Source organism: Molossus molossus, unplaced genomic scaffold (assembly GCF_014108415.1).
Source record: "Molossus molossus isolate mMolMol1 unplaced genomic scaffold, mMolMol1.p scaffold_m16_p_6, whole genome shotgun sequence".
In the NCBI taxonomy this organism is placed as follows: Eukaryota; Metazoa; Chordata; class Mammalia; order Chiroptera; family Molossidae; genus Molossus; species Molossus molossus.
The window spans coordinates 87,623,383-87,648,264 of NW_023425399.1; the positions used below are offsets into that span (position 1 = coordinate 87,623,383).

At 39.3% G+C, this 24,882-nt stretch overlaps 1 protein-coding gene across 2 annotated transcripts; it reads right to left on the reverse strand.

The window, feature by feature from the left end:
• Window positions 1-1,023: 1,023 nt before the first annotated feature.
• Window positions 1,024-24,179, reverse strand: SLC39A6 (solute carrier family 39 member 6). Of its 2 annotated transcripts, none has more exons than XM_036245428.1 (10): window positions 24,069-24,179; window positions 21,931-22,656; window positions 20,295-20,478; window positions 19,241-19,410; window positions 16,579-16,797; window positions 10,030-10,135; window positions 6,300-6,677; window positions 5,101-5,181; window positions 3,055-3,245; window positions 1,024-2,242 (listed from the first exon to the last, which is right to left on the reverse strand). In XM_036245428.1, the coding sequence occupies exons 2-10, from the start codon at window positions 22,645-22,647 to the stop codon at window positions 2,090-2,092; spliced, it is 2,199 nt and encodes a 732-aa protein (XP_036101321.1). In that variant the 5' UTR covers window positions 22,648-22,656; window positions 24,069-24,179; the 3' UTR covers window positions 1,024-2,089. The 2 variants fall into 2 exon arrangements, with proteins under 2 accessions (XP_036101321.1, XP_036101322.1); XM_036245429.1 differs by lacking the exon at window positions 24,069-24,179 and adding an exon at window positions 23,919-24,021.
• Window positions 24,180-24,882: the final 703 nt, after the last annotated feature.

Genomic DNA, 24,882 nt, shown 5'->3' on the forward strand with positions numbered 1-24,882 from the left:
ATGGATTAAAACTGGAGTGGGAACTATTATGTCTATTCATCCTGTTTTGTGGGCTGGTACAGCACACCTTCCACCTTCAGAATCTGTGAAAGGAGTAGGTACAAGTCTGCATTCCCCAGACTTGAGGAACATTTCCAGCTATTCCAGAACTTCCTTTCCTTGCACTGATCTGGCAGTGGTACTAGGGCAGGTCTGTGGGCTTCTGCAGCAGACTAATCATTTAGCCAGAGATGCTGTATCTCCTCCTTTCAGGCATTCCCAACCCAAGTAATTCTCTTCTTACCCAAACCCATCCCTTTCATTTGATTTGGGGAATAAAATGCTGGTCCAATTGTCTCTCAGTAGGCTATAGAAGGGGTATAGGGTCTTGTCAAATTATTTCTGATTCTCTTTAGAATATAGGGTATTAATGCTTCTTTAGCTTAAGGCTCTGGTTATTAAAAAAAAGTTAGGATAACAAACTGTGGATTAGAATTTTTTGAGGTGTCCTTTGTGATAAAAAATTTTAAATTGAACAAGGCCACCCAATACAATAATATAAATAAATTGATAAGTATACTACAATCTGGATTGTATTAAAGAAAATCTGGCCCAGCTGGTGTGGCTCAGTGGTTGAGCATTCAACCATGCACCAAGAGGTCGCCGATTCGATTCCTGGTCAGGGCACATGCCCAGGTTGTGGGCCAAATCCCCAGTGAAGACGTGCAGGAGGTGGCCAATCGATGTCCTCTCTCATAGATGTTTCTATCTCTCTCTCCCTCTAAAAAAAAAAAAAATCAATAAAGAGAAAGAAAATCTGATATTTCAAATTCACAGAACTGGAAAGTAGAATGGTGGCTACAGGGGCCATGGGAGGAGGAAGTAAGTTGTTTAATGGGTGTAGAGTTTCAGTTCTATGAGGTGAAAAGATTCTGGAGATCCACTGTACAAACATGTGAATATACTTAAAACTGCTGAACTGTACACTTGTTAGGATGGTCAAAAAAATATCAGACTTCTAATATCAAGCTGACATGGGGATTTTATTTTGTAGAAAAGCAACATATAGAGAATGTCACAGACAGCCCTAGTATGTCTAAGATACTATATATAAACATGATAATTGCTTATAATGACAACACTGAAGCACTGAAAGATATCAAAGTACTTCCTGAATCCAGAAGTTGAACTATACTCAGTATGGTTTTAATGTCCTTATCTCAAAGTTCTAATACGTTGACATTTGATAAACCAGAAAACCATCCAATCATAAGTTTGGGCAATACATAACTTGGTGATATCTAAGTCTGCTGGTAATACATAACCTTACTCATATTTATCTGGTATATCTCCACACAAATATTTTTAAATTCAAATTTCTTGGTCAAGCAATATAGTGCTTGAATTCATTAATTATATTTAGATGTTTCCATTATACAAAGTTAAATGTACAACGAAATTAGTAAAAAGTGCTCACTGTGGTTGTATGAGAACATTAATACTCTGAAAAAAAATGTGTATGAATGTACTCTATACTTGACTAACATTGCTTTTTAATTTAAATCTAAATATTTTCTTCTATTTTATAACCACTTTTGTGATTTTTTTTGGTAAGAAATGTATGCCTTCTTAATTTTTACATATTTTTTTCTTCTTATTTCTTAGCTTAAATTCTGTACAACTTCATTGGTGGCTTAGGCTTCGTGTGTATTTTTACTCCTAAACACCAGCAGTTCTTCGGGGGCCTGAAATCCAGCATGGGAATTACTGCATTAAATTAGTTCTGGAGAAACATTAAAGACATTTTTCTTGAAATATACAGAACATGTCATGCCAAATCTCTTGTTTATACAATAAACTGGTAAAACTGGTAAATTGCACATCTAGTTTATATTCCCAAAATAGAATAACTTAAATATTAAAATGTACCTTTAGGTTACCACCATAACTGACCTTATAAGCATTACAAATGGCAATATTCAACACAAAAATCACAAAATCCACTACTCTTAAATGCTGCACATCACAGCGTATACTCTCATCTCCTTATGACCTATTCAAACTACAGACAGCAATTTTTTAAAGATACTCTTCTATTTAGATACCCTAATTAGAAATTTATACGAAACACAATTTTATGTTCAAATATGGAAATAAGCAACATAATTCCAAATCCCAAAAGCATCCCAGCATTCTGTAAAAGGAAATATCCCCAGCGGCTACATCCATGGTCACTGGCATCATTGTGCAGCATCTCAGGTACCTTAAGAGAAAAAAGAAAAGAGCAATTTTTTTTGTGTGTTTTTTTTTTTTTTTTGAAAAGAGCAATGTTTAAGGTTTCAGAACTACAGATTAGTTTTTTATAAGCCTTTTCAGGATAGTTTATTCATAGCTGGATATACTGAGTCAAATCCTTAAAACATGACCACATACATACTGATTCTAGCTAATGTCACACAGCATTTCCTAGCAGTTTAATTAACAATGATTATTTTCAATCTGCTTGGCAAGTAAAACTGATATTGGTCCAGTTTGCTCCTGCTTCATGCCTGTATCTGAACTGAATATAACATGTGGCTTACCTGAGTTCAGATATATGGAAACCTTATACTATATAAAATAAAATTTAGCAGTAAGATTTGTGGGATTGTTATTTGGACTTTGATGACAAAGAAATCTGACTCCTTTGTCCATTAATAAGAAACTCCTAAGCATTCTAAGTACATACAGCATGCTAATAATATGTGGCTTGTGCTAGGTTTCCTACAAATTTATACACAATTCAAAGCATGATTGCTGAGATTCTACTCTCAAAATGAAGAGTAGAAGGGGGTGGATATTTCTCTGCATCTTTACACACATTAGGCAGGCAGGATTAAGATGTGCTTGTGATCAACAATCCAAAAAGATAAACTGTAAAGGAACTATACTTTCTTTATATGCTACCTTGTTGAATATAGAATTTCTTATTACTACTGCATTTAATATAAAGCCTTTTAAAAAACAAAGTTTCACTAAATATTTTCTCTATTTTATTGTTAGTCAATACTGTAATTTGACATCTTGAAAACTTACCATATCAACCAGAGCAACATACATGAATAAACCAGCAGTAAGTGCAAATATCCACATAGAAACATTTTCAGCATAATGACCAATGAAAATTCCTGTTGCCATTCCAAGATATGCCAGCATGGCTGACAAAGCATTATAAAGAACAGCCTGCTTAACAGTCATGCCAGCCTTTAGTAAAACAGCAAAGTCACCTTTAACAGAAAACAAAAAAGGGGATTAAGTAACTGAAAAATCATTTTAAAAATACATACCCAAGAGACTCAAAATTTAAAAAATTCTCTTTTTTTTTAACCCTCACCTAAGGACATTTTTTGCATTTAACTTTAGATAGAGCGGAAGGGAGAGAGAGAGAGAGAAACATTGATGTGAGAGAGACACATTGACTGGCTGCCACCCACATGACCCCAACTGTGGCCAGGGACAAACTGCAACCAAGTACATGCCCTTAGCGGGAACTGAACCCGGGTCTCTCTGGTCCGCAGGCCGACGCTCTAACCGCTGAGCAACACTGGCCAGGGCAGAAATTCTCTAATTTTTAAGAGGGGGGAAAAAAGCAACAGTGTAAATCACTCTAACAGCTCTATAAACAAGATTTTTAAAAAATTTATATTTTTTAATCCTCACCTGAGGATATTTTTTCCATTGATTTTTTTTTTTGAGAATGGAAGGGAGAAAGGAAGAGAGGGAGAGAGGAAAGGAGGTAAGGGGGATAGGGAGAAACAGAGAGAGAAAGATCAGTGTGAGAGAGACACATCGATTGGTTGTGTCCCTCAAGTGCCCTGATTGGGGCTGCGGACTGAACCTGCAACCCAGGTAAATGCCCTTGACCTGTGGATTGAACCTGCAACTCTTCAGTGCATGGGCCAACACTCTAACCACTGAGCAACACCAGCCAGGGCTAAACAAGATATTTTTATCCAAAGTTTTATCCAAAGTTTTTCTTAAGCCCTGGCCGGTTTGGCTCAGTGGTTAGAGCATCAGCCTGCGGTCCAGAGAGACCCGGGTTCGGTTCCCGCTAAGGGCATGTACCTCGGTTGCAGTTTGTCCCCGGCCCTGGTTGGTCATGCGGGTGGCAGCCACTAGATGTGTCTCTTTCACATCAATGTTTCTCTCTCCCTCTCTCTTCCTCTCTCTCCCTCCCACTCTATCTGTGCAAAAAATGGAAAAATGTCCACGGGTGAGGATAAAAATAAATAAATAAATAAATAAATAAAACAAACAAACAAAAAAACAAAGTTTTTCTTAAGATTCCCACTTTGTTAATGAGTGATAAATACCACAAATCTGCTATTATTATGGTCTTACACTGTCTTCAAGGAGCTCATAATTGGCCAAAAAGAGAAGGAGGGTGGAAAACAGACATGAAATAATCAGCAAATGATAAAAGGCAATTTATAATTAAGAGCCAAAGAGTCTAATGTTCTAGCTATAAAAGGAGAAAATGAGATAAATTAAGATGGGAACAGTTAAGGCTTCATGGAGCATGAAGGATCCAGAACTGAGAACATAAACCAGATGTTGATGATAAGCATTGAGCAGGCAGATGGGAGACCTTCTGAATGGCAGAACACATGCCAAGAAACAAAAGTGAAAATGGTGTCATGGGTGTGTGCAAATATGTGTTTATAAGGAAAAAAACAAGACATGAACTGGAATCCAGAACAACTCTGGGAAGGTTTCTTTCTTCAGCTCCAATGAGATTCTCTCTGTTCATGGAATATGACTCATTTGATTCTTGTGACTGAATTCACATTGTGTGCATGAAGAAATAATCACCGAGGTTAACAGTATGATGGTATAAGAAGGTATTTAATAGAAGAAAATGAGAAAGGGGGCTCAGGTACCTCTTTGGCAACCCCAAATAGGCAATTTTGTAATTGTACTTGATAGGGTCAGCTTATATTCATTAAGAAAAGAAAGCTAGCTAGGTTAGCAGACTTATGAGAAGGCATTAAAGTTATGAGGAAGCTTGCTGGAACTATCATTAGCAAAAGACACTCGGACAATTTAGCTACCTGGAAAATACCCTTTATATGGTTTTCTTACCTAATTCATGAGGCAACTCGTGACAAAACACAGCAACAGAAGTACTTAAACCGCTCGATAAACCCTCAGTGAAAGCAGCACCTGGGCAAAAAATCAATCAGAAAAAGATTGACTACCTTATTTATGGGTGTGTTTAAAAAAAAAAATCTTACCAGCAAACAAAATGAGGTAAAAAAATAAACTATATTCTGGTTGTGAATAAACAGAACTTTCCCAACTGCATTCTGTATCTTCTTTGTAAGTAATCTCAGATTATACTCAATTAGGTTTAAATTTCCCAATGGAGCACAAGTTGGTATGATTAAGAAGGGAAGGTTCCACTATGCCTTAACAGTGATTAGATGATCTTATGTAAACCTGAGAAGTAATTGCTACTGCATCACACACTTATTTAAAAATATAAAATAAACTGATTTAAAAGGTTTGGAAAAAAAACTCAGCTATCTAGAGTACAAATTGTTTTACTGGCCTCAGAGGAATTCACTATGTAATCAGACTTGTTTATATTCATTCTTTCACTGTCTCATAAAAAGAGTCTAAAACAAATAGCTAACCTTTTAAAGCTAACATATTATACAACTGGTCACGTATAAGCCATGACTCAGCATTTGAACATTCTCCTTTGTTGCTTATGCTGTGCACAGTACATAGAGGAGGAAGAGCACCAGGCTCCCAGGGAGTCAAGGCCTGAGTTCATCTCAAACAACACTGTCTCCTTGGGCAAGTGGCCCATTTTGCCGGGCTTCAGCTGCCTAATCTAATAATTATTTCCATGGTTCCTTTCAGCACTACATTACTAAAATTCATATGTATTCTATTGTATCCTAATTGTGGTATAACAGTTTAATAGTAAAAACTCTATAGTTCTACTTTGGATAAAGATTGGTAATGGAACTTATCAGATATACAGATTCCTTTACAGCATGACAGAGAAGCTGATAGGACAGATTCTTTACCCTTAATACTATTTATATTGCAGGTAAGAGAACCTGAATGTTTAGGGGGAAAAACACAATGCTTCGAACACACGGGAGCCGGATCATAAGACCTTGCTAATTAAAACAACTTTTGGTAGTTACAGTCTAGGCAATGGGCTAGGCATAGTTCTTTTTACTTTATCAAGTATTTCACTGTCAAAATAGCTGAAGAAGAAACAACATTTTAATCAACTATTAAGGGGCAAATATGGAGATGTATACCAATTGCTAGACCGTCGCTGAAATTGTGCAGGCCATCACCCATTATCACCATCCACGCCAATGTGGCGATGCCAGCATCTTTCAGCTCCTCTCGAGAGTAGCGCTGACTGTGACTGTGGGGGTGGTGGTTTTGGTGGTGGTGGTGATGAAGAATATGATGGTAGTCATGATGGTGATGAATGAGATCATCTGATTGGCCCAGTGTGTCATGGAAATGAGAATGGCATTTATTCTTGCACCCTCTGGGTACATATTCATTATAGACTTCTTGTGGATGAGCATGAGCTATCATGACCTCTTCTTCTTCCAAGATTGCTGGCTGCTGAGAATCGAAGTGGGAGGGCTCTTGCAAGTCTGCTCGTAAACAGCTTTCAGGTCCTGGGTATAAACAAAAAGGACATTGGGACGGTCAGAAGACTTTGTTAATGTGCTTGGAGACATTTCAAACATTCTCACTGCAAAGTCAAAAAAGATCTTAAAGTGGAGCAACCTTCTCCCATATGCCTGAAGAACTAAACAGTAGAGTATTGTTGATGAAAAACATTAATAGGTTTTAATGAATTTTGGAAATTAAATAGTCTAACATATTAAGAATAGATTTTAAATGTTAACCTTCAATAACTACCCCCAAAACCCTCCCTTATTTTCTTTCTTTTTTTTTAGGGAATAAAGAAATAAATTTTTTTTTTGACCCTCCCTTAATTTCTTTTGCCTCCTTACATTTTTAAAGATGAATTGTTTTCTGATTATAAAAGAAACATAGCCCTGGCCAGTTTGGCCCAGCGGTTAGAACACTGGCCTGCAGACCAGTGAGACGCAGGTTTGATTCTAGCCAAGGGCACATACCTGGGTTGTGGTTGTTCCTGACCCTGGTCGGGGTCGTGCAGAAGACAACCAGTTGATGTGTCTCTTTCATATCAATCTCTCTCTCTCTCTCTCTCCCCCTCCTTTTCTCCTACTCTATCTGAAGATAAATGGAAAATATCCTCAGGTGAGGATTAAAAAAATAAAATAAATAAAAGAAGCACAAACTTTAGAAAAATATTTAAGGAAAATACTTAAATTGAAAATAAACATACACAATTCTGTTGTCTGACTTCCTCTTTTTTGAGGGCAAAATTCAAGGAAAAACAGAAGAATCTGAAATACCATCATCACCATTTATTATCTATTTATACAAAGAGAAGTAAATTGCAACAATAAGGTTTTATTTTTTCTTTGTCCTATACACTGGTATCGCCTTTCCTGGAAGCATTCCTGACACTGTGGTCCAGTCGTAAAGAAGCTATTTCATCTCATTGTTATATATTTCACTGGAGTCCATTAAAAAGGTTAGAGAGAATCGCCCTGGCCTGTTTGGCTCAGCGGTTAGAGCTTTGGCTTGCGGTCCAGAGAGACCCGGGTTCGGATCCCGCTAAGGGCACGTACTTCAGTTGCAGTTTGTCCCTGGGCCTGGTTGGTCGTGTGGGTGGCAGCCACTCGATGTGTCCCTTTCACGTTGATGTTTCTCTCTCTCTCTCTCTCTCTCTCACACTCCCTCCCACTCTATCTGAACAAAAAATGGAAAAGTGTCCTCGGATGAGGATAAAAAAAAAAAAATAAAAAAAAAAAAAATAAAATAAAATAAAAAGGTTAGAGACAATAGATGCAGAAAGGAGCAAGAGCATTTGACTTGCTCTTCAGAGAAAAACAGCATGCTAGAAAACAGAGAGTGGACAGAAAAAATAGGCAGTAGCAACAGTAAAGTTTTTCTCTCTCCTCAGTCAGCAACTATCTATTGAGCACCTACTCTGGGCCGGGCACCCTGCCAGGCACTGGTGACAGAATGGAGCATGAGAATATCTCTGTCTTCAAGAAACTTATGTTCTTATGGGGGAAAAGCTGGTTAACAAGGACCTACAGCCCTGGCCAGTTTGGCTCAGCGGTTAGAGCGTCGGCCTGCGGTCCGGAGAGACCCGGGTTCGGTTCCCGCTAAGGGCACGTACTTCGGTTGCAGTTTGTCCCCGGCCCTGGTTGGTCGTGCGGGTGGCAGCCACTCGATGTGTCCCTTCACATCGATGTTTCTCACTCTCTCTCCCTTCCTCTCTCTCCCTCCCACTCTATCTGTACAAAAAATGGAAAAATATCCTTGGGTGAGGATAAAAAATAAAAAAAAAAACAACAAAAAAAACAAGGACCTACAGGTATAAATAAAGTAATTTAAGGCACTGGAAAGCAGGGGAAGAAAACAGAAGAGAGTAATATGATAGAGAATGACAGGAATACCTTTGTATTTGGGTGATAAGGGAAGGCCTCTGAGGAGGAGATATCTGAGTTGAGACCTAAACAATAGAGTAAGGAATTGATGTGAAGATTTAGGAGAAGAGGCTTTCAAGAAGGAACAGTGAATACAAGGCTCTGAGACAAACTTGGTATACTCACAGGATTAAAAGGTTGTCAGCAGGCTGGACAGAGAGAACACTGGGGGAAAGTGGAGGGCAGGTTAGAATCTTGAAGTTGGTGAGAAGTTTGGTTTAAAAAATTATTTTAAAATATTTTTCTTTATTGATTTCAGAGAGAGAGGAAGGGAAAGAGAGATAGAAATATCGATGACAGAGAACACTGATCAACTGCCTCCTGCATGCCCCCACTGGGGACTGGCCTGCAACCTGGGCATGTGCCCCGACAGGGAATCGAACAGGCAACCTCTTGGTGCATGGGTTGACGCTCAACCACTGAGCCACACTAGCTGGGCTGGTTTAACTGACTTGTCCAATAAGAAATGCCAAGCTAACAGTCAAGTTACAGAAAAAATAGGAACTTTATAGTGAAAAGGCATGACAGATAGAACCTTAGTCAAGTTATCAAAATTAACACCATCCATAGGTGACAGATTCATGTCAGGTAGCACATCATGTGACTGAAAAGGCTATCATACCACTTTGAGGTATTGCTGCCAAAACTTATCAATCTCTTAAGAAAACATTAGACTCAACACCTGACCTAGATTGTACTCTAGATCACTTTTTTCTTTAGGGAGATAGGGGAGGATAGAGGAATTAAGACAATTAGAAAAACAGTAGTGCCCTAGCCAGGTAGATCAGTGGGTTAGAGCATTGTCCTGTTCCGCCAAGGTTGAGGATTTGATCCCCAGTTGGGGCACGTATAAGAATCAACCAATGAATGCATAAATAAGTTAAACAACACATTGATGTTTCTGTTTCTCTCACTCTAAAACTGATAAAAACAAAACAAAACAAAACACAAAGAAACAAAAAAAGAAAAATGAGTAAGGTCTACAGACTAGATAATGGCACTGTATCAGTATTAATTCCCTGATTTCAATAACTGAATTCTGGTTAAGAGAATGTTCTTTTTCTTAAGAAACATGCTGAAGTATTTAGGGGTAGAGGAACACCATGTCTGTAACTTACTCTCAAATGATCTAGAGGAAAATGTGTACATATGTGTACACAAGAAAGAATGATAAATGTAGGTAAAATAACTGTGGAATATAGGAAAGGGATATAGGAATTCCTTGTATTATTCTTGAAAGATTTCTATAAGTCTGAAATTACCTCAAAATATAAAAATTTATTAAAAAAATATAAATATACATAGAAACAACCTACTCTCTGACAACTAAAAAGTATCAGAGTTAAAAAGAAAAGGGGGCCATGGTCTCATTTCTTCCATATAGTCCAAGAAGAGTAATGAATTTCCTCCAGCCCTCAGATTCACAAGGACTTACGATCATCTGTGTCTATTTTATCCTCATTTGTTGAAAGTTGAGATTCATACTTGGACAACCGCTTCTTAATCTCCATGTCATCATCATTTTCAGGTTTTTTCTGATTCTAAAATAGCAAGGAAAAGCAATACTTTAAAATAGTTGATTTGCTTATGCATACAGCTTTAAATAAACACTTAAGCAATAGATACTGAAAAAGACTGCAGAGTAACAGACCTTCAATGGAATAAAAGCTACCTAAGCGCAGGGCCTGCACTTAACTTGCCTGGCACCTAGCAGTGTGTCCCAGCCATAGTGACTGTTCAAAAGATGACGAATCAATGCCTCACTAATATGAAATGTAGAAAAATCACATTCATCTTTCTGAGTGTCCTCTAGCGCATCTACTCTGTGGTCCTGCAGAAGCAGCACAGCATTCCCTGGGAGCTTGTTAGAAATGCACAGTCTCAGGCCACACCCAGACCTAGTGAATCAGATGGGGAGTTTAACTAGATCTCCAGGTGACTCACATACACATTAAAATTGAGCTCTGCCTCAGGTTATCAATTTAGAACCAGCTAGAGGCATTCTCTACAGGCATTTAGTGATCTGCTAACCAAATGCTTGGTTTTCTCTCTCCTTTGTATGCTGAAAACCCCTATTTCCCATACATTTTACATCCCAAAACTACACTGTAACACTATATATTTGTTACAACTGACATATTTTTCCTGTAATAAAACACCATTAACAAACTTTCTCTTTTTAAACAAATCTCTATTAGTTAGTCTTAAATTTATAATTAGGTGTTTTAGCCACTATACTTGAGATAATGTTCCTATCTCTTAGCCCAAGCATATAGGTCACTGTTTGAACAATGGTGCCTGGGTATTATCTACTTACATAGAATACTCAAAATATTGAAAAGGTCACACAAAAAATTGTATTTCTTATTTGTAGTACCTTTAAATATGACATAAAAAATCACTACCAAACCTAAGATTTCATTCTAGTTTTAACAGTGTATAAAATATCTGTATATTCTTAAGTTTGCGGATAAAAAAGGGGCTCTATAATAAATAGACAAGTGCAGTGACTGAAAGTAACCTCACAGAGTGATCTGATCATAAATTTCTAACTAGGCAGGTCATGGTGGGTAGTCATGCCCCAGACCGATAATGAAAGGTTATCTTTGCCTTCAGCAAGCCATTGTTTTTGTACATCTATGTTAATACACTTTTGAAATGCTTCTTTTTCATACCCCTTGGAATGGAACCAGAACCATGCTCAAGTGAACACATAATCTTGTTACTATCTTGCAATCCAATCATGAAAATTTTCCTGCCTAGCTTTCTCTCACTTTATATAATCTTCCTTACATTCCCTCCTTAATTCCAAATGCATAAAAGAAACTGCAAACTGTGATTCTGGAAAGCATTGTTCTCAGTCTATTGAGATTTTGCTTCTAGGCATGTCCTGTTTTGGCTCAAATAAATTCTAATAAACTCATAAACATTTCTACAGCTTTGGATGTTCTTACATCAACAGGTTGTAAGAATTTTTAAAGGCAAGCACACAAACAAATCTTTAAACTTACCCCTAACACAATACTTCAAACAGAGAAAATATTTAAATATTTGTGAATAAAAACAAATTCAGGGTATTTTTAAATCACTCAATGCTTTCTTTCTTGTGGGCAATGACTCTCTCTAGAACTTTCAGATCTTAATAAATTCTTTTACTCCTTAAGTATTAAGGGCCTATAATGTTCCCTATGCTAAGTGCTGGCCATACAATGTGAAATAAAATACAAAGGATCTCTGTTCTCATGGAGCTTATCACCTACAGGGAGGGAGGCTTTACATAGATAATGATTATACAATTCTTTTATTGCAATTTTTGATACATTTACAAAGAAAAAATAGAGTGCTATGAGAGTGTATAACAACAAGACCATAGCAAGTCCCACGACAGGATTCCTTGAGAAAGTGTTATTTATACCAAGACCTAAAGATGAACAGGGGTTTGCTGGGGAAGGGTAAGAGAGGCAGTGTTCCAGGCAAGAAGAATAGCATGTAGAAGGGTCAAGAAGGGGCCAGCCCTGTCTTTAATAGAAAGACAAGGTGGTGGGGGCTATTAAGTCAGAGACAGGGTGGCTAGAGATAAGGCTGGGCAGCTGGAGGAGACCAGACAATGCAAACCTGTTAAGAGTTATGGCTTTGTCCTAAAAGCAATGAGAAATCACTAATGGAAGAATTTTAAGTAGCGGAGTCCAACCTCATCAGATTTTCGTGTAAACATATCACTCTGCCTGGATTAGGAGAAGACAAAATAATGTTGACAGGTCAGTTAGGAGGCAACTACTGTCACCCAAGTGGGAGATAAAGATGGTATGGATTAGAATAGCAAGGAGATAGAGAGAAATGAAAAAACTCTAGATATATTTAATAAAACTAGATTGAGCCCGGCTGGGTGTGGCTCAGTGGTTGAGCATCAACCCATGCACCAAGAGGTTGCCAGTTCAATTCCTGGTCAGGGCACATGCCCAAGCTGTGGACCAAATCTCCAGTGGGGGGCATGCAGGAGGTGACCAGTCGATGTTCTCTTTCATCAATGTTTCTATCTCTCTCTAAAATCAATAAAATAAAAAAAAAATTAAAAACTAGATTGAATATGAGGAGGAGGGAGATGTAACAGATGATTCTCAGGTTTCCAGCACGAGCAATAACCTTTACTGGTAGGAAGAAAGTTTGACATTGAATTATTCTAAGTGTCTAATTACCTATACAAAGTATGAGATATAACCTTAATTTGAATATAGAGATTTTAGATTGTCCTGTTATGGGTCTGAAGAGCTTTCAACCCTTACCATATAATGAATAGGTTTTTTTCTTTTTGAGGAACTAAATGAGATTAAAAACTGTTAAGTAAGTAAAACTAAGATCTGGATGTCCTTGAAAAAAAGATATTCAATGTATTCTATAAAGGAAGAGGACAATGTTTGCAAAACTCCTTGGGATGCCTTCATCTGGAAATTATGTTTACTTGCTGTTTAATGCTTCCTATACATTCAACAACTATTTTTCAATCATCTCTTATGTGCCAGTTACTTTTTTAGGCACTGGAGATCTAGCAGTAAACAAGACAAAGAAGTCCTGGCTCTTAAGAGCTTACATTCTAGAAAAAATATTTTAGTTTAGAACAGAGATGATCAAACTTTGACTAAAATCCCCAGAAATATATGTATCATATACATTGTAATATATGTAATATATTGTAGTATTACTGTTGTGTTAAAAACATTGGTCATGACACAAGACTGATTTCACATTCACTAATAAATTACAACCTACAGTTAGGAAAATACTGTTCTGTATTAAGTCATAGTCTATCATATTAAAGAGTGCCAGAGTAAGCAAGAGTTATCGTTAAGTGAAATTTAAAAACTAAATTGAAATTATAATGTCCAATACATTATGGAATTTGAAACAGAAAAAAGGTAGAACAAAACAACTAACCTCCATCCCTCTACCCTGCAAAACTAAAAACGATCTTTTGTATTTTTAAGGTAGGAATAGTTCCAGATGGGTTTGGGGGTGGGGACAGGTGAAAATGTGAAGGGATTAAGAAGTACAAACTGGTAGTTACAAAACGGTCATGAGGACTTAAAGTACAGTATAGGGCATATTGTCAATAACATTGTAATAACTATGTATGATGCCAGGTGGGTACAAGAATTATCATACCGCCTGGCTGGTGTGGCTCAGTGGATCGAACATTGTCCCATGGACTGAGAGGTCCCAGTTCGATTCCCAGTCAGGGTACAAACTTGGGTTTCAGGCTAGATCCCCAGTAGCAGATGTGAAGGAGGCAGCCAATTGATGTTTCTCTCTCCCATCAATGTTTCTACCGCTCTCTCTATAAAATCAGTAAAAATATATTAAAAAAAAAAAGAATGATCATACCAACTTCATAAACTATACAGTTGTCTAACTACTATGTTGTAGACCTGAATCTATCATAAAATAATACTAAAAGTCAACTGTAATTGAAAAATAAAAAATGGTGTCAAAAAGCCTGGGAAGATCCCATGAAAATTTAAGTAATGGTTGTATTAGAGTGGTGCACCACAGGAAAATGATATTCTATTTTTCTCAAAAATTTTTCAAAACTTTTCTAATGAGCATGTTTAATTTTGATACTTTATTCTAAAAATAAAAAAGAGATCCTTTTCAGAAAGCTGAGTGTGAAAGGAAAATTCCAGAGAATGTAAAAAAGTAGGATATTTCCTCACAATAGTCTAAGTGAAGTAATTGGGACAATAGGAACATACAGGTGACAACTTCCTGGAGTAAGAATGAAAAGCTATTCTTATTTCACTTCTTCTCTCTAAATTCAGGTCCAGTGAAGAGAAGATTCCAGATTTGTGATTTGAAAGGATAAATAACCCACAAAAAGAGTATATATACAAACAAATAAAAACAAAACAAAAGAAAAAGAAAAAAAAAAGTGCAATTTGAAATTTTAGTGAATGTAAACTCCGAGGGCAAATATTCACAGGACTGAGCAGAAGGCTCCTTATTCTCCTGTTCATACATGCACTTGTTTCCCACAGTGAGCTCTATGCTCAGTGAGAATCAATTATGTTATTTAAATGTCCTTATACTAGTTATAATTGTTATTGTAACTACACAATCTACCTATTGCTCAAACTATGTGATGATGGTGAGAATAGTTACTTCTATGAAAACTTAAGTTGAATGCATTTGCAAGATTCAAAGGCAAGTTGCTTTAAAAAAAAAAAAAGGCTATCAAATTATGTAAAGTGGTTATTGTATAAAATTTTTTGAATTTCTGAAATCTAGATTCTGCACTCAAAATATCTTTACAAGTGTATAACAACTAGCTCCACTTTAGAGAAACCGAAACTGAAAATTGTAGATGAAGCAGCATGGCTGTAGAAATAAAAATCATCACATAGAACTCAACTCAAAGATAATCTTGGTTGACATCAAATGACCAGAATAGGAGGGTACACACATTTTAAGTTAAATTAAATGTCTAAGATATGGCCCTGGCCAGTTTGGGTAAACAATTAGAGTGTCCACCTGCGACCAAAGGGTCATGGATTTGATTCTGGTCAAGGGCAAGTACCTAGGTTGCAGGTTCAATCCCTGGCCCTGGTCTGGGTTGTGTGGGAGGCGGCCAATAAATGTGTACCTCTTACATCAATGTCTCTCTCTCCCTCCATCCTTCCTGCCACTCCATTCTATCTAAATGTCAATGGAAAAAATATTCTCAGGTGAGGATTAATAAAGCAAACAAACAAACAATAAATAAAATGTCCAAGATATGTACATTTAAAAAAAATTTAATCCTCACCCAAAGATATTTTTGTCCATTGATTTTTAGAAAGAGGGGAAGAGAGGGAGGGACAGAGAGACATTGATTGGTTGCCTCCTGCACAACCCCAGACCCCAACCTGGGTGGGGATTGAACCTACAACCAAGGTACATACCCTTGACTGGGAATCAAACCCATGATCCTTTGGTCCAAGGGCAGACGCTCTAACCACTGAGCAAAATCAGCCAGGCTATACATGTATATGTCATTTTTAATTTTAATTTTTTAAAAATATGTTTTTATTAACTTTTCAGAGAGAGGGGAAGGGACAGAGAGATAGAAACATTGATGTCAGAGAGAAACATTTATCAGCTGCCTCCTGCATGCGCCCTACTGGGGATCAAGCCCGAAACCCAGGCATGTGCCCCAACTGGGAATTGAACCAGGATCTCTCAGTCCATGGGAGGATGCTCAATCCACTGAGCCACACCGGCTGGGCAGTAATATTCTGTCTTAAAGTCTGTTTTGTCAGGACAGTCTTTTGGCTTACCTGTGTGGTCACATTAGGTAAGAAAAGATAGATAACTACAGGTAGCTCAAAGATATTTTTACCAGAAATAAAGAGCCTACTGTTTGGTTTCATACTATTTTCTAGAGACAATTTGCAAAGGTCATATCTGTGAAAGTCACATAGCCTTTAAAATAAAACACAATAACCAGCAATTGGGTGAATAATTTGAAGTTAATCACATAATCCTAACTACTAATAAATATTGAGGGTGTATCCATACTGTTTTCTTAAACCACTTTACTGGGGGTACGACTGACCTATAAAAAGCTTTACATATTTAATGTATACAACTCAGAGAGTTTGGGGATAAATATATACCCATGAAACCATTGCCACCATGAAGGCCATAATCATGAATCTTCTGATCCTCAAGGAACCAGTTGCACCTTTTTTGGTCATTTATTATAAATGTTTATCCTTGACTTTCTTACTCTCTCATGAGTTCGAAGGGAATTCTAAAGATCGAGAACTCTAGGTTTACAAGATACAGAATTGCTCTCCAATAATGCCTCCCAGAGAAAAAGTATCTCAAGAATACTCAAACCCTCTCAAACAAAGATCATATACTCTGGACAAGCCCTGCTAACAGTCTAGTTAGAATACTACTCTAAATAAATGTCTGATGCATAGTAAGTACTCAGTATACTTTTTCTTACCTTTTTCTTCTTATCTTTAAATTGCTTGATCAATGTGAGTACATGTTCAACAAGAAACATGAAATACAAGCCTCCCAGAGCTGTTAGACCCTTCCATGTGGAATCAAAATAGGTACTTTCTTCTATGTTTTGAGAAGACAGATAACTGAACAGTGGTCCTCTCTTCATTTCTATTGCTGTTTCTTCATGGCTGTGACCATGGTGGTGACTTGCATGAGACTAAAGGCAAAACAACATATATTCTAAGAATTCATTAGTTTCAATTGTTAGAAAAACTGGCTAAAATTAGGTTAAATTTAAAATAATTCAGAATTAGCCAATTAATGGGGTAGTCAGAATGAGGGGAAGTTTAGGATATTAAAAATAAAATGCTCAATAAGCTGCCAGCTATCTAGAGCTTAATGCATATAATGTATTATGGCACTTAACAGAATGGATCTGTTTAGTGTCAAGATAGACACATTCCCCAATGATCCTCATAATATATAGGTAGTGAATATTTCCTTTTTTTTTTTCTTCTTTTTTTTATCCTCACCCGAGGATATTTTTCCATTTTTTGTAGATAGAGTGGGAGGGAGAGAGAGGAAGGGAGAGAGAGAGAGAAACAACGATGTGAAGGGACACATCGAGTGGCTGCCACCCGCACGACCAACCAGGGCCGGGGACAAACTGCAACCGAAGTACGTGCCCTTAGTGGGAACCGAACCCGAGTCTCTCCGGACCGCAGGCCGACGCTCTAACCACTGAGCCAAACTGGCCAGGGCGGTAGTGAATATTTTCAATGTCTGACAAGTTACCGTGGCCACAAATAACAGGGAACTTCCAGACTTAACAGGACTATAGTGTTTACTGCTTACACTCCTAGCTGGAAAGCTCATACCACTGTCATCGGTGTGCTTAGAGAAGCCCAATTTGTATAATGAGCCCTGGCAGGTACCTGATCCAGAGGCACTGCCTCAGTGGCCTGCAGCGGAGTACAGTAGGAATTACTGTTACTGCATGTTAGGAAATCAGGTGTGGCTCAAACACAGAGATGGGTGGTGGTGTCACACGGTACACTTCATGTACATTGTACTTGGTAAAGCAGGTATTCCTGAACATCTGCCATTTGATGGTCAGGGAGTTTGTTACAGCAGAAATAGTTCTCTTTCACTACTGGATAAAGCATGATGAGACATGTAGTGCTCTAGGAATAATCCTCCCTCCCCCAACTTACCTGCAAACCTCTAAGCGGAATTTAGAAAATGAGATCCAAATATTTTATGCTGTGCACCTAATCCCAAATATTTAATGGAAAAGGAAACTTACTTTACCAAACTTTCTTTTTTTTTAATCCTCACCCGAGGACATTTTTCCATTTTTTGTTCAGATAGAGCGGGAGGGAGAAAGAGGAAGAGAGAGAGAGAGAGAAACATCGATGTGAAGGGACACATCGAGTGGCTGCCACCTGCACGACCAACCAGGGCCAGGGACAAACTGCAACCGAGGTACGTGCCCTTAGCGGGAACCGAACCCGGGTCTCTCAGTACCGCAGACCGAGGCTCCAACCGCTGCGCCAAACCGGCCAGGGCCAAACTTTATGTAAGAATTCACTCATGTCACAAAGTGTAAACCTCTAAATATACACATAAATTCAACTCTGAAGAAAAACCCTTAAGTTTCTTGGGTAGATAGAGTCACACTTTTTTTTTTATCCTCACCTGAGGACATTTTTGCATTTATCTTCAGCTAGAGCAGGTAGGAGGGAAGGAAGGAGGAAGAGAGAGAGAGAGAAACATCGACGTGAGAGAGAGACACATCGAGTTGCCACCCACACGACCCCAACTGGGGCCATGGACAAACTACAACCAAGGTACGTGCCCTTAGCGGGAACCAAACCTGGGACTCTCTGGTCCACAGGCCGATGCTCTAACCGCTGAGCCAAACCGGCCAGGACTAGAGTCACATTTTTTATTTCTGTGGCAATTATACTAACATGTAAGCAGATAATTCACACTGTTGCAGTCTGTCAGAGTACGAATATCTGAGTAGAATCTGTCTCCTTTTTTGTTGTTATTAATCCTCATCTGAGGATATTTTTCCATTGATTTTTAGAACGAATGGAAAGGAGGGGCAGAGAGAGAGAGAGAAACATCGATGTGAGACAAATCCGCATGATCTCAACTGGGGCCGGGGATCGAACCTGCAACCCAGGTATGTGCCCTTGACTGAGAATCGAGCCCTTGACCCTTCGATCCATGGGCTGACACTAACTGCTAAGCCAAACAGGCTAGGGCAGAATCTGTCTCCTTTTATTAACTGGGTTCCAAAAAGTTATATTTAATTAATTCCCTTTAAAAAGAAAAAAAAAAGTATTATGATCAAGCACAGCCCTAGCTGGTATGGCTCAGTTGGTTGGAGCATCATCCCATACACCAAAAGGTGGTGAGTTTGATTCCTGATTAGGGCTCGTGCCGGAGGCAGCCAATTGATGTTTCTCTCACAATAATGTTTCTCTCTCTCTAAAAAAAAAAGATCAAGAACAAAAATGCAGCTTCTAGCTGCCAAATATATTTTAAAATCAACTCCTCTAAATGAAATTTCTAACCTTTATACATATCAACACAAAGAATTCTAGTACATAATACAATACACTTATAGGACAAATTACTATTATACTTACATGTGGAAGAAGGTGTAAAAATGCATCACCACTCAATGTTCCAACAGCCAATGCCACAAGGAAACTCAGGAGAAACTTAAAAAACACCCGATTCATGAGAGGCACTAAGATAACACCCAGCAAAGACAGGAAACTGATGATGGAAATGGCTATAAAGCCACCAACCCAGGCTGTCAAACAAAAGAGCAAAGAAAAAAAAAATACAATTGATAAACTTTAAAGCAGAGACTTTGGAGTAGCATAAAGCAACTTGTAAAGGTAGGAAAGTCTTAAAGAAATACAAACTCAGTGGAGTAGGGCAGTGGTAACAGAGCAATAGCTAACAAATGGGCTCAAATGAACAATGTGACTGAACTCTCCCTGTATAGAGCATAAACCTAGTGGAAAATTCTTCAGCTGGTAGTGAAAAAAGGAGGAAAAAATGATAGACAAGGATGAATTCTAGCTCATTTGAACTGAGCTTTCAGACTCCTATAACATCAAGATTATGAAAGAGAAGAAGAAAAAGTAAAAAAAAAAAAAAAAAAAAAAAAGATAAAAAAGGAAATGAAAGAGAAAAAAAGGAAATTGAGAACTCAATAATTTCCTTAGTAAACAAAGCAATTATAAGTTTTGAGCACTGAAAATCTATACTATAGCACAGCTTATCCTAGTTTCACTTATTAATAATAACAGACCAGAATTACACTCCTCAACAGTAGAGAGTAACTCTGATCCTTTTTCCCCAAACAGCCTGACTATATATTATATAAAAAACTTGAATTTCAGAGAACCCTGACACTTCCTGTGGGATGACCTCAGGCAAGTTACAATCTATGTTTTACTTATTTTCCCCCAAAGATAAGGCTAACAAAGACAATCTACAATCTAAGACCCCCCCCCCCCTTTTTTTTAAAGGTAAGGCTAACTTTTTTCACATTCAAGGCAGAAAACAATTAAGATGGTCTATTTGAAATTATGCTGAAAAAATGAATAGGTTTTTGTAAATACAGAGAACATTACAACATAAATGATCTATTAGAAAATATTTTTACATAAAAAAACACAATTCTACCTATTTGTAAAGAATAGGTCTTTGGAGGGATTTCAGCTTTCTTTTCACTCGTTGTATGAATCAGACACGATCTAGCATCAATTTGATTGATGATGGCTGGGCAGAGATAGTTGAATTCTGTTGCATTCAGTGGAACCTGGATGCCCATGCCATGAGATGTAAGCAGCTTTGATGCATTGAAACACTAAAGAAAACAAAGCAGTGAAAATCACCAAAAGGCATTCCCATTAGAGAATCCAAAAAAAGTTGTTTGATTACATAACACCCATTCCTTACTGAGGCTGCTTAATGTTTTCTTTTTATTTTTTAAGTTAACACTAATTAAAATCAACTACTGTTTTAAGTACTTTGGAACTTCTCAAACCACCGGGAGATACTATGTTACAATAGTGTTATCCCACTACTCTGCCTACTCCTCTGTAGAAAGTCACATCTCTATACTGGCCTAAGAAGAAAGCCTCAAATGAAAAAGGCTTGAGGATAAATGAACATTCACAAGCCTGTTAACTCATTGTATAAACCTATTAAGGAAATGAGCTTTAATTTCAAGATGGGGTTCATTAGAGATTGGGACATACGTTGTTTTAGTACCTGGCCTAAACAAGCCCAAAACACATCACTACTTCAGCAATGACTATACTTGCAAAACTTAGCTCAGTTCTGACTACATACCTGGCAAAATAAAGCTCTATGAGAGAATATTAAAGTATGTACGTTACTCTTGCGCAGCGTAAAGTTGGTAATAAAACAAACCTGTACTGGCAGGCAGCTGTTTGAACAATTAGATGACTAGTTTGAAGAGAATCTTCTGAGTAATCTAAGCTCCCTCCAGTCCCCCAGAATTGGTGGCAGCACCTGTTTCTCATCTTCTGTAAAGTTATTTTAAACTCTAATGCTTGGTTAGTACTACTCAGAACAAACTTTATTACCACTGTCGCTATGAGAATGACCATTAGTAGGATTATCTCAGAATTAGGACAGTCACATGATGGCTTGAATGAAGTATGTAAATTTTGCTTATTAACATATAACAACTAATTCATCGTTCTTGACATCTTTTAGGCAAGGCAAACTGAGTACAGTCTGGAAGTCTACTCTAGAAAAAAGCATGAACTCTGAACTTCACTGCCCACACATTTACTTGTCCAGTATGTCATTCTTGGTAGCAATTCTAATTTCAATTACTCCACCGTCATTATAATCCCTCTAAAAGGAGGTATTACTGTTCTCAAATTCTTCAGCCCCTTAACCACACTTTTCTCTAAAACATAGATTCCAACTCCTGCATTTTCAACCTCCCATTTTCTATTTTTATTAATATTCACCTTTAAAGAATTTCTCCAAAAATAACTTCAACATCTGCTTTCTATACTTAAATTCTGTATTAAAAACAGTTTTAGCAAGCAACACTATTTTAATTATCCCAATTTTTATTTTATTTTATTTCATCAGAAATGATTACAACCATGGTAGGGACACTTTGGGCCAAGTACCTTGCTGAGAAAGTGGAAATTCCCTTTTCAATAACCTTACCATTTTATTTTTAAATTACATTCCTTACAACTAGAGACAGAATGGCAACGACAGAATAGACAAGCAGGCATGTTGATTAAAATAAGAACAGCCTTTATCTTACCTCCTGAGAATTTTCATTTGTGTTTCTGGAATACATAAACTCCCTTCTGGGCTCACTCACAGATTCATTTGTTTTCCTCCTAGTCGGCTGGCTCACTCGACTCTTTTCTGTGATACTGGGTGGAGTGGAACTGCTCACATCTTTGGGAAGAAGTTTTCCAGGTTTTGGAGTTTCTATTGTCTCTAGAAAGTGAGTTCCTTCAGAGACAGCATTATATACAGTTGAGGTCACTTCGCTAGCACCAACACCATCTTTGACTAAAACATTCCTTCTACTACTGGCATGTTCTGATTGGTGAGATCCTCTCCCCTGGTTGTTTCTAGGGTCTTTACTGGAACTATCAGAGTCATGGTCTGGGCAAAGAGCTTTCCGATTATTTTTACCGGAAGCAGCATGATTATGGTGAGAGTGATGATCATGGTCAGAGTGATGCTCATGGTCATGGTGTATATGAACTCTTTTAATCTTATCTATGCCTATATTCTGAAGCAACTTTCTGAACCCTTCAACTGACAAGGAATTATTTTCTCCATAGCGATTGAAAAGTTGCTGTAGATGATGTCGCTGTGTGGTAACTGCTAAATCAACATTAATGCCAGATTCCCAGTTTGGAATAATTTTGTCAGTGGTCTGAGTTGCTGGTTCTACTTCATGAAGGGGATTTGTGACCGACAGAGTGAAGATCAGGATGAAGATGACAGATAAACTCCTCGCCATTGCACCTTCCTAGAGAAGACAGAAAAGAAATTTTGCCGTCACTTCTAAAATAATTTGAATTGCATTGGCCGGTGTGGCTCAGTTGGCTGAGCGTCGTCCTGTGCACCAAGGGGTCACAGGTTCAATTCCCTGTCAAGGCACATGCCTGGGTTGCCGGCTCCATCCCCAGTTGTTTGCTCATTGATGTTTCTCTCTCTCTCTCTCTCTTTAAAATCAATAAAAACATATTAAAAATAATTTCAATTAAGAAATCTCATGCTGAATATTGAGCTCTAATCAAATAATCAAGGTTTACAGAGCATCATTTAGTGTGACCAGTGCAGTGTTAGATATTGTGAAAATATAGAAACTAGAGTCCTAGGTTCTACCCTTGCATTGTCAAAACATGTGAAACAACTAGAGAACTGTTGAGTGTTAAGAGATTCTGTGCCTGGCTGATATGGCTCAGTGGTTGAGCATAATAATACTTCCTTAGGTAAATTAAACTTCATAAAAAACTGTATCATTCTTATGTTACTATAAATCAGTGAACATTTTAACATAGACCACCACTCATCCAGACAATAGTGTTTGTAGAGTTAGGAATCAAGTTGAGTCTTGAAAAGCAGAAATCAGTTAAGCTGAGGAAGGTATAGTTCAGCTATGCAGATCGACTGATACATCAGGACTCAGGTGACTAGTGGTTACTAAACTCACCTGCTTCCAGCAAAAGGACCAGGAAGTCGGGTTCAGGAGCAAGAGAGCAAGGGCATGGGGCAACCTACCTCTACCTGAGCTTTTCTTCCTTGCACCAGGAAAAGCTGGCAATACCTATTTATAGGGTAACTGAGGAAACTACACGAACGGTGTGCATGGAAGTGCTCCAAACAATGTCAGCGGTGTTGCACAGCGGCTGCTCATCACGCTGCGGGCAGTGAAAATGGAAGTACCCAAGTACCACAAGCGAGACTCCCGAAAGAACAATCTCTGGGACCTGAAGTTTTAATAGGCAAACGAGAACCATTAAGAAACCATTCGCAGGAGAAAGAGGCAAGGAGCGGGATGGGTTGGGACAAGCACAGACGGAATGCTCGCCGGGCAGATCCAGGGCCTTTCTTCAGAGGATGCTGAAGGCGGCCGAGGACCCGCGGGTGGACCTTCTTCCCTGCAAGTCCGCGAGTGTTGTTGGAAAAAAGCATAAAGAAAGGGCCTGGACAGAGGCGAGTGGAGAAAAAGGGAAAGAGGGCACACGACTACTTCTAAGGGCTTTTAATTTTTAAACGCGACCCTACCTTCCGATAGGAGAGTAATAACACCGTTTCCTTAGAAAGTCCTCCGTTGGACTCCGAAGCCCATCTGTGCAGCCCAAACTGGGAAGTCCGGCCTCCACGGCCCGCGGGGCTCCCTTTCCTGCAGCCCCCGGCCGGACCTACGGGACTCACCTCTCCGAGGCCTCGCAGTCCCACGGCGCGGCCCCGCGCGCAGGTTCGGTTCCCCGCAGGCGGTCCGGAGGGCTCGGAACCTGCCCGTGCTCCTCTCTCTCGAAACCCCTACCGGGTACGGAGAAGCGGCGATCTCATGGGCGCGGATGACCCTCGGTCGGGGGACCACCGCACAGCCACGGAGAAGCCGCGCCCCACGCACCCTCGCCTCGCCGGAGCAGGACAATTACTAATTACCGCCGCGCGCAGCGCGCGGCCGGGAGCCACCGTCTCCGCCGGCCCAGACTGCGGACATGCGCAGAGCGGCTCAGCACCCCGTCCCTTGCCAGCGGATCCGCGTGGCCGCCTGTTCGCCGGCGCCGCGGGGCTCGCAGGGGCGGGAGGGGGCGAAGACACGGTCCGCGCGGGCTGTGAGCGTCGAGACCGACTGGGGACCCTCTCGTCGAGCCTCTCCGCGGCCCTGCGCCGCTGAGGCCCGAGACTCGTTCGCCAAGGCTCCCGCCTGGGCCAGCTCTGCTGCTGGGAGTCTGGGCGTGAGGGGCAGCGAGACGTTCCTGAAGCTGCCCTGGTACTTGAGCCGCGGGTTTTCCTGGAAGGTCCTGAGCTACTCCGGTCGGGTCTTCGTCCTTGGGACGGAGGCCGTGTTCGTGAGCAGGTCCACGGTCGGGCACCGAGGACCACTCGAGCCAGGGCGGGGGGCGCGGCTGGAGGGGGCGGGCCCATCTCCGCCCCGCCCCCGGCTGCCTCGAAACGCGGTGCGGATTACGCGAGCGGGGGAGGCGGCCTCGCGAGTAGTTCCGCTCGGAGGGCGGAA